Consider the following 20,485-nt stretch of genomic DNA (forward strand, 5'->3'; position numbering starts at 1 on the left):
AGCTACGGTAGGGCCGTTTCCTCCCACAGTACCTCAGGTGCGAGGACAACGGCTCCTGCTCAGAGCTGCCGGGTCCCAGAGCGAGATCAGGATTCAGAGCACAACCCTGGCCGGCCCCTGTGTATGGCCCCCAGTCCTCCTGCAGGTTCAACCCCGACCTCTCACCTTGCTTACCTTGCACGTGGATGGTACACTTCCAAGAAGGAGCCACACTGGGAAAAATTCCATTTGGCCCCATTCTGGGTCTTCTGTAGAGGCACCCACCTGTTCCCCAAGCCCTCCTGCCCCCACCCACCCCATGCAGCTCAGTGACCCCCAGGGTCCCATCACCAGTAACCAACAGCCAGCCCTGCAGATGTGAACTTCCCATGGACACAGGAACACCCTCCGTCTGCATTAGGAACAGCACCCAGATGTGCGTGATGAACAACGGAGTTCTGGTCCGTGCGTGGACACTCACACTCCCCAGACACGTAGAGCCGAGCTCCGCCGACAGAGGAAAACTTGTTAGAATCACTGTGCTGTGCTAACATTAGAGTGAGGGAGACATGGGATCATCTACGTGTCCGGGGCCACCTTACCCTGCGGTGCCAACAACCCCACGTAAAGCTGTCCACGTGTTACCAGCATTGTCACTGAAGCCACGGGAACCACCGCCACACATGCCTCTATCCGGGAGTGGCTGTGTGCTGCTCCTGCCCAGGGTCTTCCAACAACTCCCCCAGGACATTCCTGTGGCTTTTGTAGCAGGGCCATGTCACTCAGAACTTCACCCCCAGTCCACCTGGGGGGGACGGGCTTGGTCAATGGGGCAGGGGTTAAGGAAAGAGAAAAGGTAAGCAGGTGGCACGCAACTCTGGAACCACAGGGACAGGGACTGTCCAGCCCTGTCTGCTCCTGTGCAGAATCAAGCTGGGTCTCCTGGGAAATGACACCGTGACCCGCTTTGTGACTCACTCGTGAAGCAAAGCACAACCCATCTCCCCAGTACAGCTGCCCCCTCCGAGTCATGGGGACATGGGGGCCCTTTAACAAAATGAAGTAATGATTCAGGTGGCATCAATGACAACAGTCAGTCGGGGGACAGAGCGGGTGGCAGGGAATGCTTGCTGAATGTGGGTCCGCATGGTGGTGCCACCATCAGCAGCCTCGGTCCCGTGGCCTGGGACTTCAGGTCTGCATCTTACTCTCAGTTCATCCTGAAACTAAACTCCCAAACAGCCGCCCGTGGACAAGAGAAAACTCACTCCTGTTTACCCTTTCCCACAGCTCGCCCGAAACAATGCCACAAAGAGAAACACACAGGAAAACAGGCTCCCTTAGTAAACAAGATTTTATAACACCCGGGGCCACTGCTCCCACAACCGCAGCTGTGAGTTCCAGCACCCTGTTTGGACAGCAGTCCCGGGAAGACACACACAACTCTCCTTTCCCTGGAGAAGATGCCCTTGTCTCACGCCTCGGGGTCTCACCAGGCCCCATGGCGACCGAGGGGCACAAAGAAACCACACCTGCCACGTTCTCTAATATCAAAATAGAGCAATTTATTCAAGACATGGAATATGATCTGTTGATTCTCTCTCAGAACACGAGCTACGACACACACACGGCGGTTCTTTCATTCGGAGAGCATGAGGGTCAGCAGGGTGGGCCTGCGTGGATGCGGTGGGCCAGGCCGGGCCGGGAGGTGCTAACAAGAGTATCTGGCAGGGACGTCTGACACAGACAATAAAAACCACGGAAGCCAGAATTCAAAACCCCGGGGACTGGCGGAAGGAACATTTCAGCATCTGACGAGGAACACGGTTTTTTTAAAAAAAAGATAAAACAGGTTTAAAGAGAGAAAAGGAACCAGAAGAAAGCAGAGCCTTACATTTGACAAAGTGCACTCTAGCGGGCTCTGTGACCGACACTTCAGAAGACAGAGGAAAGTCAAGTCCTAGGGGTCGTGCAGGGTCAGTGCCCTGTCCCTGGCATTTGGTGCCCTTGGTCACTTCAAACCACACCGAAGACCCCGGGGAGGCTGCGCTCACAATCACGGTTGCATTTGGTCACTAACGCATAAGCATCGCTCACAAGGTTTGAGAGGTGCAGACAGGGCGGACGGTCAGTACCACGGGCCACGTGGGCCAGTGGTGACCTCCTGCCTTTCCAGGGACGTGAACCTGGCGTGAGTGACGGAGGCTGTCATGTGCCCAGGGTGGGGATGGATCTGAGCTGTGTGGATGCATTCTCACATTGGTCCCCCTTGCGGCCACAGGAAGCTCTTCTCCAGAGGCCCGCTGGTCAGGGAAGCCAAGGACATGGACAGTCTGCCTTCATCAGTCGGTCCCCACCGTGCAGGGGATCGGGTCCGTGGGTCCAGGGTCTCACAACCCTCCACTTCGACCTCTCAACTGCCGAGGCTCAGATGTATCAAGAGGCCACACATCCGGGAGAACCTGGCTACCAACCTTCCTGTGATGATCGCCCAGAGAAGCCCCAGTCCTGTATCCCAGTCGCCCCTGACCTGTCCTGACCACGGGCCGGCCCTCATGACGTGTTCATCTCTATCTGGGGAGAAGGCAAGAGGGTGTGCGTCTGCACCTTCACGAAGACGTCACGAACCTAACAGTTTCTAGGGGCAGGGGATTATCACTGTATCCAGGGTGCTGGTGGCCTTCTGAGATGGGACTGCTGACCGCATAGAACTTTGACCTTAATGAGCGAGTGCCTGCTAACGGAAGCCGAATACAATACCCAACACGCGAACACAGCAGTTTTTGGCCTTCTCTAGCTGGGACGTGAGGAGTGCACATAGACCAGGGGTGCCTGGACAGGATGGGGGCACTGCTGTCCCAGGACAGTTCCGGTCTGGTGCGCCTGCCTGCCCTGCTGGGGAGATGTTTGGCTGCACGCACGGACGCCTCCCTCTGAACAGCATCCCATCTCGTAGCCCAAACGCAGGTGGCTGGACCCTGCCCACTGGCCACAGGCCGTCCCTTGCTGAGCCCACAGGAGAATGATGGTCCTTCTCCCAATGACTCAAAACAGATCAGTGTCGGATTACGACAGTACAAACCGATCCAATGAAAGGAAACTCCTGTAGGACCACAAAGCCATGTTTAATTAAAAAAAAAAACAAAAAAAAAAAAACAGTAAAAAGATTCATTGTTAAAAAAAATCTCCCAGTCTGTCGGCAGAGAAAGAAGTGACACAGACGGAAGTGATCGGTGACAGTCTACCTGCAACTCACCTTCGGGACAGAAGGACAACATCCTTCCTCATTCATGTCTGTCCCTGTCTGGCCAGGGGAGACCCAGAGTCCGCAGGTCAGCTGCGCAAGGATTCTCCCAGCAGTCCCTGGGGTGGGGGAATGACCGTCCCTGTGAAGGAGGTGTCACTACAAGGTGACACAGGGCCACGCTGTTTTAATGGCTTGCATCCTGGTTGGCTTGGGATCAGAGCAAATCCTTCCTCATTTCCCTCCTGTAGCGACAAAGGTAGACTCACCCAGAGATGCCACACCGGCCTCCAGCCAAAGGAGCGGGTACTTCTCCCTCCACCCCAAAAGCATTCCGCTGCCGTCCGTGGGGTCTGCCCTCCGCCGCCCAGTGTCCTCCACGCCTGTTCCGCGGCCAGGGGCCACGGCGGTCGCTCCCTTGGACCCTTCCTACAATATTTTTTTTTAAACTATGAAAACCACACAAAGCTCTCTGTCTGTCTGATGGCCATTTTAGGATTTTAAAATCATTTTAACATAAAAATAATTTTCTTTTTCCAAAAATACTCCGGTCTCTTTCTTTTATAAGTCATTTTTTTTTTCCTCCTGTAAAAAGTCTCCCCTGCCCTGCCTTCTTGCATAAAGCACTTATTCTGTGCTGAAAGTGCCCTTGAGAGACCTAGCGTGATACCGGGATGGAGGGTGGGGGCAGGGGCAGGGGAGGGCACGAGGAAGCTGTCCATCTAAGGTTCCGACATCCCCTCCCCTGGGCTGCAGCTCCTGCAAATCAGGACCACACCGGATGGAGGGAAAGGTGGAGAGACAGGCAACCTCAGAGAAGAGAGAAACCCCCGCCCCGTCGTGGACGGAGGGCCCACATGACAGGACTTCATCCGACGGGACAGCTGCCGCACAGACACGGCTCCGGGAAACAGTGTCCGGATTTCAGAACCGCGCAGCTCATCGGTACCGACCGTCTCCGAACATCCTTTGCCAGAGCATCGGTAGTGTCTGACGTATGGGGGGAGGGGAAGGGAGCTTTCTCCTCTCCCTCCATCTATCAGAGCAGTTTGCTTCTCTTCTGGGTTTGGCACAGGTATCTTCTTCCCTCCCGTCTCAGCCATCAGAGACCTTCTGAATGGGACCCAGACCTCACACTGTCCAGGGGGTGGCTTCGTGCTTTCCGGGCTGCACGCCCCACGTGGGAACCGTACACCCCACCTCCGGTATGACTGTGTGTGTGTGTGTATGTGTGTGTGTGTGTGTGTCTGTTTGAAACTTCTTGATGAGGACTACAAAAAAGTATAGGCTTCCGGGGCCAGGGATGAGTGGATTGCAAAGTCCACACCAATGCGTCACGCCCGCGCAGTTCTGCAGCGGACAGGGTGGAGTCTGGAGGGTGTCACAACCCCACCCGCGCTAACTGCTGGTCCGTTAGAATTCTTGCCTATCTTTCACACGCTGCATGTTTACTTCCGCAGATCTAGAACACACACCTGCAAGGGGGGAGACAGAGAGAGAGAGAGAGAGAGACCCTGTTATCTTCTGACACATGCAAAGATGCCTTCTGAGCTGAGCTTGGCTAATCACATGGCCCACCAATTGTGTTTTATAAATAAAGTTTTATTGGTACACAGTTATGAACAGTTGGAGCAGCTCTAACAGCGACCAGTTGCTGAGCAGCCGACCAACCCACCCCAAGTTAAGATTAACAGCAGGGAGGAGAAGAGCCAGGTCAAGGGCAAAGCCAGGAACTAGCACATTGGTAGAGTCTCAGCAGCTGTCACAGCCCAGGCCTCCAGTGGAAAGGCAGGTGACAATGACGACTCAGCACCTGAGCTTTGAGAATGTTGGGGGAAACAACAACATCCAGCCAGACCTCCCAGGGCCCCCTGCCTTATGCTGAAGAAAATCTCAAAGGCCAGACATCTCATGGGACCCAAGAGACCTGTGGAAGGCAAGGTCGTGCCTTTATCAGCAGGACGTCCAGGTTAGGGGCAGAAACTTGGGGCTCAGACAGGAGTAAATTTCTCAGCCTCAGTCCTTGGGTCTCACCTGCCCGGCTTTCCTCCGTTCCGCCCCACGCCCTCCATCCCTAGAAAATCCCGGGTGCTGCTTACAGAGCCGTCGGACGCACTGGCGCCCACTTTGTCCCCTCGGGCGTTCCAGCAAACCTCGAAGATGCCGCCAGTGCCTCGGTAGCTGTGGACGAGACTTCCACTCTGTAATGCAAAGGGTCATCACACATGACGTGATGGGGGCTCAGAACCCTGCAGCGGTGCAAGGGCACTCCACCACCGCCCCCCATGTGCTAGTACAGAAAGTCTCAAACACCCAGGAGCTAAAGCATGTTCAGCACACACTCTGGTGGCTGTAGAGACGTGTCTGTCAGACTTCCCGCTACGCGAGTGTAGCTGATGTCTGACTGACTGCCCACGGAACCCGCCTCCCCCCTTCGGCTGAGGACACACCTTCCACAGCCGTTCTCAGACCATGTCTGATGGCGGTGAGGACACTAAGGTGGCGGGGGACTAGGATGGAGCCAGTCAACAATATTATACATGTCTTTGTATGTAAAGAAGGCATCCACCTCACGCGGATTCAAGTGTGCTTTTAAATGTCTCGAAAAGATTTGTGATTTACAAGAAAAAAGTGAAAGTCATTTGATGGGTTTTTGACAACAGGCGGTACCTAATGACACTTGTCTAAGCTGTCGCTTTACAAAGCACCAATCACTGTTTCTAGGGAGCAACTCAGCACAGAGACTCTTGCATGTTATTCCTGGGACGTGTGACTTAGCGGGTGGCCTTGTCTGGACTACAAGAGTCCACGCAGGACCGACCATGACTTTTCCCTCTCCGAGAGGATGATGTTCCTGTGAAGCCGACCCTGGGAAGCCTGAGGTCTCAGTGGACCTTGGCAGTTAACCTGGCTCATGCAATACCAAGCCCTGCCACAAGGGGCATGGGCTCAACACAAATGCAGGCCAATGTCATCCCAGCCACAGGGAATGCAGAAGGTGGACTGGATTAAAAGGACAGAGCAGAGGCCTTGACTCCATCCCAAGACCCACAAAATAGGTCGCTGGCCACCTGCAATGGCTCCAACCACTTCTCTCTTCCATCAACTGGACACCCGAGACCTGGCTGCCCAGTAAAGGACTCTCCACTCTCCTGATTCCCACAGAATCCACTCTTGAGAGTAGGAATTCTCTAGTCTGACCAGTGGTGGTGCAGCAGATAGAGTGTCAGCCTGAGATGCTGAGGTCCCCGGTTCAAAACACCAATACCTCTGGCTTGATTCACCCCATCAAGTCACATATGAGAAGCAATCAGTGCACAACTAGAGTGAAGCAACTGTGAGTTGATGCTTCTCATTCTCTCTCTCTCTTTCCCCCCCTCCCCCTTAAAAATAAAAGAATTCTCTCATCTTCAGGCGTGGGCAGAGATACCCACAGTGGCTGATGTTCAGAAAGGACTCGGGGGGATTACCTGGGTGTTCCAGATGTGCACGCACTTGTCAAAGGAACCGCTGGCCAGGTACTTCCCGTCGGGGCTGAAAGCTACACTGTAGACAGGCTCCTGGTGCTTGGTGAGCGTGTGGGTGCACACGCCGCGCTCCACGTCCCACAGCCGGACCGTGGAGTCGAATGAAGCGCTAGAAAGGACATGAGGAGACATCACCATGGAAGCACCATGCTTCCTTCCAGTTCCCCAAGATGGGCGGCACGCAGGGCTGGGCAAAAGGAGGTCTACAGCAGTGACCCTGTGAGACAGAGGTTACTTGGAAAAATAGGCCTAGGCCAGGTTCATCCATTCCTGCCTTTTCTATACCTATGGACGGTCAATGCTCCTGTAGGACATTTACTGCATTCCCTAAAATGGTCCCACAATTCAAAACACAAGAACTGATCGTTACCAACTGCACAACTGGGAATAGTGGCAAGTGAAGGGAATAAAAGTTTTAACACAAGGGCAATGAAAATACAATCATACGCAGGCCCTGGCCGGTTGGCTCAGTGGTAGAGCATCGGCCTGGCGTGCAGAAGTCCCGGGTTCAATTCCCGGCCAGGGCACACAGGAGAAGCACCCATCTGCTTCTTCACCCCTCCCCCTCTCCTTCCTCTCTGTCTCTCTCTTCCCCTCCTGCAGCCGAGGCTCCATTGGAGCAAAGATGGCCCGGGCGCTGGGGATGGCTCCTGGCCTCTGCCCCAGGCGCTAGAGTGGCTCTGGTTGCAACAGACTGACGCCCCGGAGGGGCAGAGCATCGCCCCCTGGTGGGCAGAGCGTCGCCCCTGGTGGGCGTGCTGGGTGGATCCCGGTCGGGCGCATGCGGGAGTCTGTCTGACTGTCTCTCCCCGTTTCCAGCTTCAGAAAAATACAAAAAAAAAAAAAAGAAAGAAAATACAATCATACGCAAATATGCACTCATACTCCTGAGACCCGCAAGTTTCAGTTCTTCTCAATTTTGAAAGAAAGAACAGTACACGCTACAAAGCTGCTGCTATTGGACAGTCTTTCCCTCTACGGGGACCCCCGAGGCACTGCTACACCCCTTTCCGACTAAAAGGACAATGAATGTTCACACTGGGTACCAGGGGAGACAAAAGCAACCTCGCAAGCCATCAAAATGCGATTCTGATGTGTTCATTATCATCGTCATTCCCGTGGGTCTTTTGTGGTCCCAGGGTTCAGCCTCTCAGCTGATGCAGGAGTTCCTCCCTCCCAGTGCTGGCTAAGGAATGGCCTTGGGTCAGGCGCTTTCAGCAACAAGGGTCCTTGCTGCTGGGCTGACTGTCCGGCCACTGCCATGTCACAGAGACGAGGGCAGGGTCCCTCTTGCTGACAGAACTGTGCCACCTGTCACTTCTCCCACTAGTCCTTCTCTGCAGTGACACAGAATAAACCTACTGCTGCTTCCTGATAGTAAGGCATTCCCCTTCCCTCCAATTCTGCCTTCTCCACTAAACACACCCCCACACTCGTTCTCATCATGGTTTTCCAGGCCCCTAAGTAGCCCACACACCCTCTGACTCACATCAGCTTGTTCTTGTAAACGTTCTTATGGATTCACAGGAGAGTGGAATGTTGGATCCTGAATGGGGGTCCTCTGAGCACTGGGACAGAACAGTTCTGTTGACTGCAGCCTAACGTGATGCAGTTTTGGGGAGGCCCCTGTGACCACATATAACCATGCTGCCCCAGACTGATGCCTCAGAGGGTCACTATACAAATGGTTCGGACATAACTAGCTACGGCTGGGGCGCCCGCTACAGCCCCTCAGAATTCTCACCACCTGCCCCTCTGCGTTGAATAAAGTAAACCAAGCCCAAAGCCTACACTGAAATGGTTCCTTTTTGCGTCATAGTAAAACCCTTCACAGAGCAACGTGCCAGGCGCCTGGGCACACCGCCCAGCCCCCGACCGGCTTGGGGGTTAACAGGGTCCTTACCTTGAGTGGGTGTCACTCGATAGCTCTATCTCATGGTGCCCTTTCAAGGTAAGCTCCTGTTTGTATCGTTTGAAAGGGAGCTGACAATCACGACACACACTTTAGCAAAATTTTCTGTTCCCTTTGATACAAAGAATGCTTACTGGTGACATTTCTGTTCTCTTGGATGCAAGGAACGTTTATTGGCCGTAACATTTACAAAAAGGAACAGAAAAAGTTACTCTGTCAAGTAACTTTTACAGCCACGGTGAGCAAGGCTGCTTGAGGAGCCCAGGGAGACAGGGCCGTCTCCGGTTTACCTCGCTAGCATGATGTTGGAGTTTGGGTTGCTGGTGGCCGGGCCGGTCGGACCCCACTTGATGGTGTATATCTCTTTGCTGTGAGCCTGGAGGTCGTGGACACATGTGTCCTGCTTCATACTCCAGATCTACAGAACACACGGGGGGACAACGTAAGCCAACGCTGTTTCCGCAGCCGGGAACCACTCTACAGCAGTCATTCTGTGCGTGTCCGTCAGGTCTGCGGCCCTCGGAAAGTTCACCGACCTGCGGGTCACTGCCCAGGTAGAGGGGTGGGCAAAATCCTGGGGGCACCAGTGGGAAGGCCACGGGGAAGGGGAAGGTCTCAGCATGATCCTCTAATGATCAACAGGAGTTAACTGGTGACAGCGAGCCACAGAGTAGCAATGGGGAGAATTCATAGTGTCAGGAAGAGCGTCTGTGACAAAATTCTCAGTCACAGCTGTGTGAATGCAGGACTACAGAGGTTGTCCAGGATCAAGCAGCCCATGCTTCCAGACCTCACTACCTTTAATGTCATGTCATCCGAGCAGGATGCTAGCAACATCCCGGAAGGATCCCACTTGATGGCGTTGACCTCGTTCTGAAAGAGAGAGCAAAAGATTTTGGAAAGAAATATATAGGCCCCTAGAGTAGGTACCTCAGTGGTCCAGCAGGGGGCAACAGCGCCCCGTCATCTCAGCAGCGTGAACTTGCAGTTACAGGGTAGAGAGGGGCACCACCCCAAACACATCCCTCTCCCTCCTCTTCTTACTCTGCCTTTTCCACTGATACTAAGGCACGGCCATCATATAAAAGTCCTAGGGGCTCTTGCACACTGCAGGGACCTGCTCCAGGAAGGCTACAAAGAGCCTCAGGTGCCTCCCCAAGGAATGTGATGAGATGTCAGCTGGCGCCTGAGCCTCCTGGACTGAAGGGTGATGTTTTCCACCAAATTTAGGAAAACTGGCTATTTCTATTCTCCCTCTTTTGCAATCTGCTGTTAAATCAATCCATTAAGATGTTCTTCTTTGTTTTTTTATTAAGATTTTCATTTCAGACATTATACCTCTCAGTTCTCAAATTTCCATTTGACTGTTGTTGTTTTTTATAAAGAATATCATTTTCCATCAGAGAGGGAATTAGTGAAATTATATATACATAACACAGAGATAGAGATAACAGGACAGCAAATCCCAGAGGGAAGTAGAGGAGGGAGTCAGGGAGAGGAAGGCAGTGGGGGTGAAATGGGGACATGTTGGGGTGGGGTGGGGTGTTATATTGAATGGGACACTTGAATCCCACTCAAAACAATAGATTAAAAAAATTAATAAAAAAAGAATATAGTTTTCCTTTTTCTACAGACATTTCCCATCTGCTCACTCATTACAAGGATCTTTTCCTTTATGTCCTCATATGTTTGTCTAATAACTACATTAAGTCTTTTCTCCAAAACCCAACATCTGGCTCATCTCCGAGTCTGTGTTTTCTCCCAAGCAGCAGCAAAGGGCTGTAAAAGAACTGGTCCGTAGTCCTCGCCACTTTTCATCCTAGACACAGAGGAGACGGCTCCGGCCTCCCAGCGCACTGTTACGAACTTGAGGCCCACAACGGAGACTTGCACTTACTGTGTGTCCTTGGAAGGTTTTGACGGGGCGGTCACAGCTGAGTCTGCAGACGTGAATGCACATGTCTGTGCTACAGGAGGCGAAGGTGGTGTTGTTCTGCCAGTCCACGTCCAGAGCGGGCGCTGTGAGGCAGGGACAGAGGGAGGGCGGCTACATGTGCTAGCTGTGCACAGAGCTTGGCTGCTTTAGAACAAATCAGAGCACAGTTGAGAAGCCTTATCTAGTAACACGAGGAGGACAACTGTTCCCAGTGGGAAACAGCCTCTTGTCCTGAACAACATGAAAAATAAAATAAAACCTGGACCTTTCTGACCCAGGGAGAGGACAGGGATCCAAGTATCAGACAGCTAAACTACAGGTGACATGCTTTCTCTACGCGGAAGAAACACGCGATCTGTGGTCTCCCAGGGCCAGTGGACGGTAAGCCCTTCCCTGCAGCCTTGCAATGCTCGGGGAAACAGCGTATTCCGCAGAGAGATGTTATAAATGAACGCTTAAGATGAAAAGTTTTGGCAGCACCTTATTGATGTTCATCTTGGACAGGCGATTCTCTTAAAAAGAAAAATAAAGCCCCCGAATCCAGAGTTCTCCTCGTGACACACATTCCCGTGTCACAGGAGTCGGCACGCCTGGTGTAACGTGCTCAGAACGTGTCACTCAAACTCTGTGAACAGAAAGGCAGGAACGGTTTCAACCCTTACGTCAAATATGAGGGAAACCCACTAGACTGACTGGCTACCAGCTGTGATGGGCAGAGACGTCTGTCACAGAGATGACAGACAGAAGTCCAAATCTGTAGACTGGTTCGGCAGGGGCTCTGGAAAGTGTCAACGGGGAGGGACTTCTTAACAGGTGGGGGGCTCTCATTACAGTGCGACAGAAAATGTTCTGTCCCTCGAATTGGGACCTTGCCCATAGTCTGTCTGTCCCCCGAGTACTCATGGCCCCTGCTTGGAGCCGTCACGTGACGCTGAGACAGGGCTGTGCTATGTCGGGAAGTCCTTGGGGTCTGCCCTCCCTCAGGCACCCCAAACTACCCATCAGCAACGACTCTGTCCCCTTGCAAATGCACATCAGGGACACGTGATCTAACAGTGCACACTCACCCCACACATTTTGTGCGTCTCTCTGCATGGAAGACACGGCCTGTGGCCTCTCTGTTACTTCTGATAGTCCTTACTGTGGGGGTGGCCGGCTGTCTCTAGGGGAAGAGGCTGCACCTAATGACAGCGTGTGTCACACAGAGCGTGGGGTGTCCAGTGGGAGTTTGCAAAACCAGAGTCCCTAGACCACTGCAACCCCACGGGGGCAGGAGCGACCTCAGTACACAAAGGGCCGTGGTTAGCTGTTATGCATCTGTGCACTGATCCAGCTCTCTCGGGCTGCGTCTGGGAATTCGGATTGCCAGAAGGTTCCCACCGTTCCTTAGCTGGTAAGAACGGCTTCCGAACTGAAGCTGTGCAAACAACATACTGTAATCTGCTTTCTGGCTAGGAGCCTGGAATTGGGGTACATGCCAGGCAGGGAGCGCCGAGGGGACCAACCCCCATCACAGTCCTGGACACCAGCTCTCTAATGAGCTTCCCTGTCGGCCGACCCTCCACGTTGGCCTGTCCTGGGCAGTGCCGCAGTGGAGACCCCTGGACATGCTGGATTTTGTCCTGTGTGCCTGTCCTCGTCTTGGCTGGCTTCAGTGACCAGCTGAGCCTGGGTGGGGTCTCAGGGACCCCCAACACAGCTGCCATGAAATGGCAGGAAAAAAAGAGAAGGCCACACCGGCCCTGTGACTCCTTCCCTGCTGTGTTTTCAACGTTCAGGTGCTGGGGACACTGGACCTTGCAAACCTTGGAGCACCGCTCACAGTGAATGGGTTTCCACCCGCTGAGCGAGAGTCCACGGACATGGTCCTCCGAGCATTCACAATGACTCGACAGGACATTTCATAACAGACTCTGAATTACTGTTTCCAAATTACAAAACTAGAACCAGACTCACCAGAATGAAACGGGAACTGCTGCTTGGCCTCCCCTGTGTGGGCATCCCAAATTATGGTTGTCTGCGCTCCGCAAATCAAAAAGAAATCGTCAGTAACTACTCTCCTCACCAAGCTTTCTGTAGACACGTTTATCGTGCAAGAAAAGGTAGTGAGGTCCTGGCCGAGTACCGAGTAGCTCAGTTGGTTAGAGGATTGTCCTAATACACAAGGTCATGAGTTCAATCCCCAGTCAGGGCACATACAGAAATCAACAAGGAATTTATAAATAAGTGGAACAACAAATCAATGGCTTCTCTCTCAAATGAATCAACAGTTAAATTTAAATAAGGAAAAGGAGTGAACCCCTATTTCTTTCAAACTAGCACTGTGCACGGAAAATACCATGTGAGCCACACAGGGAATTTTATGTTCTAGTAAGCCCTCTAAAAACAAAAAAGAACAAACAGTTTCACTGCAGTATGGCCGAAATATTATCGTTTCAATATGTAACCAACATGTGTCTGTCAATGAGATACCTGGTACTCTTTGTTGTCTGATCTGTGGAACCCCCCGCCCCACCACCCCGTTACAAGCTGAAAAACCTGTAATGGAGCTCATCCAAGTGTCTTCCTGGCACTCTGCAAATGAAGAGTTGAGGGAGAAATGGCCATTTCTGCAAACTCCCCTGACAATCGCTGCCCCAACTGGGGACAGCAGACAATGTTACTCTGGGGTGAGGCCCCCCAGACTGGTCCACAAATAAGGAGAAAATGGCCTTTCCCCCTTGGAAGACAAAGCAAATCTTGAGATCTTCTGAACCTACGATGTTGGGGAGACAGGGAAGTGCCCAGAGACAGCTCAGGGAACACCCCTGGACCTAACATCTCAATGAACCGGAACTTTCCACATTCTGGGAACCTGTATACTCCCTGGTCGATGTCAATTAATGCTGTCATTTAAAGAAGAACCGGTTACAAGCTGTGTTGACCGTAGAGATTTTCTGAGGAAAGTGTGGGGGCCGTATCTCTGAAACCTGGTTCTCTGCGTTCTGGCTTAGCTCCATACCAACCAAAATCTTTAATTCATTTGTTTGGTGGATCGAACACTTTTTTTTTTTTGTATTTTTCTTAAATGAGAAGCAGGGAGGCAGACAGACTCCCACATGCGCCCAACCTGGATCCACCCGGCATGCCCACCAGGGGGCGATGCTCTGCCCATCTGGGGCGTTGCTCCGTTGCAACCAGAGCCATTCTAGTGCCTGAGGCAGAGGCCATGGAGCCGTCCTCAACGCCTGGGCCAACTTTGCTCCAATGGAGCCCTGGCTGTGGGAGGGGAAGAGCGAAAAGGGGGAGAAGGAAGGGAAGAGAAGCAGATGGGTGCTTCTCTTGTGTGCCCTGGCCGGAAATCAAACTCGGGACTTCCACATGCCGGGCTGACGCTCTACCACTGAGGCAACTGGCCAGGGTCTGGATCAAACACTTTTAAATTTACTTACTGGGACACATCTGGCACTAGAAAGAATATACAAATTCACAATTCTGGTGCAATTTCATGTTCTGCATCAGTAATTGTATAATTTTATTGATGTTTACATTGAATTATATAGCCCAGACAATGGAAAACATTAAGGAGCAGAAAAGCTGGTAAGACTCTGAAATATACTTTCACCCCTTGGGGTCAAGCCCCCACTGAAGAAGATCAATGTCAACGTAGCCGTAAACTACAATTTCTGCCTAAGTATTCTTTTCTAGAACATTATTATTATTTCTTTTGTGGTTGACCAATGAGGGCAGACAGTGCACAACTTGAAACATGCACGTTCCCTGACCACACAGCTCAGTGGTAGACAAAGTGGGGTCAGGTAGAAAATGAGAAGTGATGCCCTGGCTGGTTGGCTCAGTGGTAGAGCGTCGGCCTGGCATACGGAAGTCCCAGGTTCGATTCCCGGCCAGGGCACACAGGAGAAGCGCCCATCTGCTTCTCCACCCCCCCCCCCTCTCCTTCCTGTCTGTCTCTCTCTTCCCCTCCCACAGCCAAGGCTCCATTGGAGCAAAGATGGCCCGGGAGCTGAGGATGGCTCCATGGCCTCTGCCTCAGGTGCTAGAATGGCTCTGGTCACAACAGAGCGACACCCTGGATGGGCAGAGCATTGCCCTCTGGTGGGCATGCCGGGTGGATCCTGGTCGGGCGCATGTGGGAGTCTGTCTGCCTCCCTGTTTCCAGCTTCAGAAAATCACAAAAAATTAAAATTAAAATTAAAAAAAAAAAAGAAAAAAAAAGAAAATGAGAAGTGAATATAAAAGCAGCCCGAGACAACAGGAGGTGAGGACAGAAAGAGCTCTCCCAAGAAAACAGTGGGAGTTTTGCACACGGGTCCGTAGAGCAGTGTGACACACTCAAGAGATGACGTGCTATCAACAAACGGTAAGGTCACGTCACAGCCAGGAGAACCGACAAGCACAACACGGTTCTGCTGGGTGATGACGGGGAAGCAGGAAGCTTTAGATTTCAAAAAACCCCTGTTGTCTAGAGAGTCAAGATGCCGTTTAAGCCAACACTCACTTTGTCTACGCCGGCACTCAAAATGTAGTTCCCCTTTTTGTTCCACTTCAAGGCAAAGATGGGACCTTTGTGCTGGCCCAAGGTGCTGGCCAGGTTACCTGGTGGTTAGTCAAATGACAATAAGAAACACGTGAACTTCAAAGCCACGGTTGGCCCACTCCACGTTCCCGCACCAGAGCCCCGCTCGTCGGACCCCAACACCAGGGAGGCTGGACTTACCATCTTCCGTCCATATTCTTGCAAAACCGTCGTAGGAACCTGTCGCCAACAAAGTCCCATCACTCTGCGGGAAGCAAAGAGACAGGCCAAGAGACACAGCTTAGTAGGGGCAGCTCTGACCCTCCACAGACGACCTCTTATCCCAGGGCTAGAATAATCTTCCACCAAGAATCAGTGTCCTGTTAAGACTTATCAACTCTAGCCCTGGCCAGCTGGATCAGTGGAAGAGAGTGAGCCTGGCATGTGGAAGTCCTGGGTTCGATTCCTGGTCAGGGCACACAGGAGAAGTAACCATCTGCTTCTCTTCCCTTCCTTCTCGCCCCTCCCTCTTCCCCGCTCGCAGCCAGTGGCTTGACTGGTTCAAGTGTGGCCTCAGGTGCTGAGAATAGCTTGGTTGGTCTGAGTGTCAGCTTCAGGCACTAAAAATAGCTTGGCTGATTTGAGCATCGGCCCCAGACAGGGGTTGCTGCAAGGGTTCAGGTTGGGGCACGTGTGGAAGTCTGTCTCTCTATCTTCCTTCCTCTCACTTAAAAAAAAAGGAAATACCACAGGAAAAGTTACAATGAGGCTGGAGAGACTTTTCTGAGCTTTGGACAATGTGTCCACGTGGAGAATAGAGTTTGTGAGGAAATGATGGAACAGGCAGAAACACTCCAAAGAGCGAGAGAAATCAAAAGAAGTTAGAAAGAGGGGTGTGTCCCACATGTGCGCACACATAACCCTGTGACACAACTCCGTGAGCGCTTAGAAACAAAGCCCCCATGACCGAGCCACCCCAGGGTCCCCCATGGCAGTCCCTGCGTTCCACTGTTGGCTGTCGGGGAGGAGGCCCATGCTTACGTTCCAGTCCAGCGAGGTCACGTCTTTGTTACTGGGGACGTCGTGTCCCCCTTCCCGGATACAGTGCCGCAGCACGAGCTGGGTGGAGGCCCCGTTGCTGTTCTCACTGAGGTTCCATATCCGAGCCGTGGAGTCTCCGGACCTGCAGGGGGAAGCACACGGCACTCAGCATTCCTTTCGCTCGCTGTTTTTACTTTCTCCTTCCCCTCTTTGTAACCCGAGGCTGCAGCCGACAGGGCAGAGGCCAGACAGTGGCCCAGGGCTCAGTCTGTTCTGGTGTGTGACGCCAGGTGACCTGGGGGGAGAGGCCAGCCATAAACCCAAACCCAGGCATGTTACGTGTTTTATCCTCACTGGGTTTTCTCCTCCCCATCTCTGCTGCACCGAGTGATTTTTAACATCGGCATTAGTCCCTACCCCAGGGAGGAAACGGCTTGGCACCAGGACTTCTCGACAATTTGACCACAATCGGAGGCCCCATGGGAGGGCCACGGTGCGTGGGTGCCCCACACCATGGTCAGCACACCTGGGAGGAAGCCCCAGGCAGGTCATGGAGCACGTGCTCGGCGAGGTGGGACTCAGACAAGAGCAAGAGCACGGACCCCCACTCCCCGGAGCGCCCCCAGCCTGACGCCCTCACCCGGAAGCCAGGAGGTCGCTGACGGGGTTCCAGGCACAAATGAACACCTCGGACTCGTGGCCGCGGAGGACCGTGGCCTTGCTGGGCGGGATCTCCACGTCGCCATCTATCTCCATCGGTTTCGAGTGGTTATCTGTCACAGGAAGCGGGAAACGTCATTGCCGGGGCTCCACGGGCTTACAAACAGGATTTTTAAATGCGTTTCATTTATTTAAATACAGGGTGGGGCCAAAGACATTTACTAGTGAGAAAGTTTACTCTTGTATTACTATTTATTGTCGCATTATTTGTTGTGTATGAACAACTGTAGACCTACTTTGCCAGCCCCCCCACACACTGTGTGTTATGTTTATTTCAAATTTGATAGAGGGATAGCAACAGTTACTCCTTATATGTAGGTGCAGGGTGACATCCAACAGCCACGGCATGAGAGGGGGCGAAGGTGACAACAGCCAGGTGTCTCCTGAGCACTGCCCCCAGGTCCCTGTTCACCTGAGCAGATGAGGCATTTTATCCCATGCAGCCTTCTGAGGGGTCACCTGGTGATCTTGAGGGCTCCCAAGGGTGGAGCCACGCTCTCAGAAGTCCCTCCACCCTCCACCCCCACATTCACACATCCTTGTTTCCTTGGGACACATGTGCACAGTGTTCACACACTCCTACACCTGCATACACTCCTGTGCATGACACACATGCAAACATATGCACGCACCCGCACTTTGTGAACTCAGAATCCTTAGCAGTCTCTGCATGTAGGAGCAGCAGAGGAGCTGCAGGCAGGTGCTCTGGGTAAAAGCTTGGCCCTCTGACCAATCTGTCCAACACTGTCCAGTGGTCACCTAAGGAGGACTTGCCTTCCGGGAACTAGCTGAGACCAAGTCAGACGGCACACACTGTCCTGGTGCCCGCTTGGTAACCGGGAGCTCCTCACTTGCACCAGGATTTACCCAAACCCTCCACCAGGAAGGCTGGGTGGGGACTGGGTCCTGCACTGGGAACACTGTATGCCGGACGATGACCACGCAGTGTGGGTCCCTGCCACCTCACAGGGAGGCACAGCTCCCTAAACCTGAGGCTGTGTGAGTAAAGAACGCCGTGTCTCAGATTTCAGAGGAAGCCTGGGGTGGGAAGCCTCTCGGGCGGAGGGACACACATGTTCGACAGCGACTGGGGACAACTGTGCCGCAGGCAGACCCCGGTGGAGCCTTTGGCCCTGGGACGCCGTGAGAAACCACCAGAAGCCCTCCCAGGCCCGGGAGGCTGCACTCACTGATCGCGTGGGCTCCGTTCTCCTCCCCGTTCACCGTGGCCTCTCCGTTCTTTGGTGGGTTGGGCTGGGGAACAGCTGCCGCGGTCGCCGTGGTCGCCGTGGCTGCCGCTGCTGCTGCTGCCGCCGCCGCGGCCGCGCTGGCCTGCTGCTGAGCGAGCTTCTCCCGGAAGGCCTGCTGCCGCGTCTGCACCACGTCGGGCATCACAGCGTCGATGAGGGACAGGGACTCTATGGGGCGGCCGTCAAACACCGTGCCGTCCTGGGGAGAGAGCCACGGGGCAGCCGTCAGCCTTGCGGCCCCTCAGGGGACGTCCACACCCCGGGCAGAGGGGCGGAGGCCGGCACGGAGCTCACGGCCATGCCAAGGGCGTCTGCCCGGGGGGTCGGGAGTGGTGGGGGTGAGCACTGCTGCGGGACAGGTGTGTGATGGCTGTGCTCAGCGTGGGACCCACACCACACTTGGTGCGTCCCAGACATCAGAGCTCTGTCACCTTATTTCATGGAAAAGGTGCTGTCCCTGACCCAACGACTCCTTGGTGGGTGAGGGGCACTGTGCCGTGCCAGGGGGCTTGGGCAATGCCTGGAGACCACTCTGGTTGTCACCACTGGGAGAGGAGATGCTGCTGACATCTACCTGGTGGGTGTAGACCAGGGACATTGCTCACACCCTAGTGTGCACAGGACACCACCCCTCACACAGAATGTTCTGACCCCCAATGTCAAAAGAGTAACAAGGCTGGAAAAACTGCTCAGGTGCCAGGACAAATGTGGGAGTAATTACCCCTCTGTGCGGGAGGAGGGGGGGGGGGGGAGAGAGAGAGAGAGAGAGAAGAAGAGAGAGAGAGAGAGAGAGACCTGTATCAGAGAGAGAGAAAGGGGGAGAGAGACCTGTGTCAGAGAGAGAGAGAGAGAGAGAGAGAGAAGAAGAAGAAGAAGAAGAAGAAGAAGAAGAAGAAGAAGAGAGACCTGTATCAGAGAGAAAGAAAGGGAGAGAGAGACCTGAATCAAGAGAGAGAGAGAGAGAGAGAGAGAGAAGAAGAAGAAGAAGAAGAAGAAGAAGAGAGAGAGAGAGAGGAAGAAGAAGAGGAAGAGAGAGAGAGAGAGAGAGAGAGAGAAGAAGAAGAAGAAGAAGAAGAAGAAGAAGAAGAAGAAGAAGAAGAAGAAGAAAGAGAGAGAGAGAGAGAGACCTGCACCATGGAAAGCTGACTGCAAGGACACCTCTCTGTCTCACTGGATAAAATGCATCCTGGCTGCCTTACTTGAGAAATTAGGAATGAGGAAAAGACACAAGTCTCAGCTAAAGAGGAAGTAAATGAACCATCACCCCGACTGGCAGCTGGTCACAATTATGTGGAGTAAGGAGAGGCAATCTTACAGTAACACAAAACGTGTAAAAAAGGAGCAGGTCAGCTGTGAGCCACTCTCATCCCTGGTTCCGGCTAACGCTGACCAACTGGTGAGCATGCCTGTCTCCAGGTCACCTGCCTTCACCACATATTCACGCCCCAAACGGGTGACTCCTTTGCAAAGAGCAGGGACTGTCCACAGCCATCAAAATGCATCCTAGTTTAAACTCTAAAAGCACATGTCTCACTCGTAACAGCAGCAAACCTAGCCGACAGGGTCTCTCAGTGTCCTCTGCACAGACAGGAATGGTACAAAGGCTGTGCAACATGCAAGGGACAGAAACCAGGGGGCGGGGAAACCGAGTCGCGGCCTCACACGCGCTGAGCGCTGGCGGGAGTCTGGGAGGAGGTGGCTCCTGTCCTTGTATCGCTTGTTTGTTTTGTGGAAGAATCCCGGACATGAAGGTAAGAAAAGAGGAGGTTGCCGTGGTCAGGGAAGAAATTGGCAGGAAGTCAGGTGCCTTACGAAGATGCAGGTTTCTGGGAGATGTCACAGGAACGCACGTGACAGAATACAGGACCCATTGCTCCTGTGACTATAAAGCTGAAGAGAAAGTGGAGGGAAATGGGAGGCAGGAGACAGGATGAGAGGAAAGTCTGGGAGGTCTGAGGAGATGGGCTCCAGGCAGGTGAGACCCGTGGAAGGGGTCACTCAAGGGCAGGACACTCAGACATGTGGTGCCCTGAGCATGCAGGGCATCAGCCATGTGGAAAGAGTCATGATCGGATACAGGGAAACCCCAGGGAACAGCCGTGTGCTGGGTCACAGTGAGAGAAAGCATGGAATACGTAACAGGGACTCGGACGAAGATGCCGAGGGTGGCATGAAGGTCACTGGAGGTCCTGGGCACCTTTCCGGGAGGATCCAAAGAGCAAAGCTGAGGGCATGGGTGGAGGGGTGGACCGGGAGTGGTGACAGGAGCTGTTATAAACCAGAACTTAAAAAAGAACCCACTGAGCCCCAACCTACAGACAGAGAGGGGACACAGGCAAATTGACCCCATTTCTAATTTG

General features: G+C 53.2%; 1 protein-coding gene across 4 annotated transcripts in view; it reads right to left on the bottom strand.

Moving 5' to 3' along the window:
* Positions 1-1,300: 1,300 nt before the first annotated feature.
* The window catches only part of LOC136386871 (F-box-like/WD repeat-containing protein TBL1X), a 145,053-nt gene continuing 125,868 nt past the window's right edge, over positions 1,301-20,485 (bottom strand). For 3 of the 4 annotated variants that reach the window (XM_066357995.1, XM_066357994.1, XM_066357996.1), the window contains exons 6-17: positions 18,066-18,324; positions 16,796-16,928; positions 16,156-16,297; positions 15,316-15,379; positions 15,097-15,194; positions 12,555-12,615; positions 10,560-10,681; positions 9,461-9,535; positions 8,953-9,080; positions 6,694-6,859; positions 5,323-5,424; positions 1,302-4,698 (exon numbers count right to left, since the gene is read on the bottom strand). In XM_066357995.1, the coding sequence (XP_066214092.1) occupies positions 4,672-4,698; positions 5,323-5,424; positions 6,694-6,859; positions 8,953-9,080; positions 9,461-9,535; positions 10,560-10,681; positions 12,555-12,615; positions 15,097-15,194; positions 15,316-15,379; positions 16,156-16,297; positions 16,796-16,928; positions 18,066-18,324 (1,377 nt within the window). In that variant the 3' untranslated portion in view covers positions 1,302-4,671. Of the gene's footprint in view, positions 4,699-5,322; positions 5,425-6,693; positions 6,860-8,952; positions 9,081-9,460; positions 9,536-10,559; positions 10,682-12,554; positions 12,616-15,096; positions 15,195-15,315; positions 15,380-16,155; positions 16,298-16,795; positions 16,929-18,065; positions 18,325-20,485 lie in introns of all 4 variants that reach the window. The other variant, XM_066357997.1, reaches the window with a different exon arrangement.

This window comes from Saccopteryx leptura, unplaced genomic scaffold (genome assembly GCF_036850995.1).
Source record: "Saccopteryx leptura isolate mSacLep1 unplaced genomic scaffold, mSacLep1_pri_phased_curated manual_scaffold_18, whole genome shotgun sequence".
Classification (NCBI taxonomy): Eukaryota; Metazoa; Chordata; class Mammalia; order Chiroptera; family Emballonuridae; genus Saccopteryx; species Saccopteryx leptura.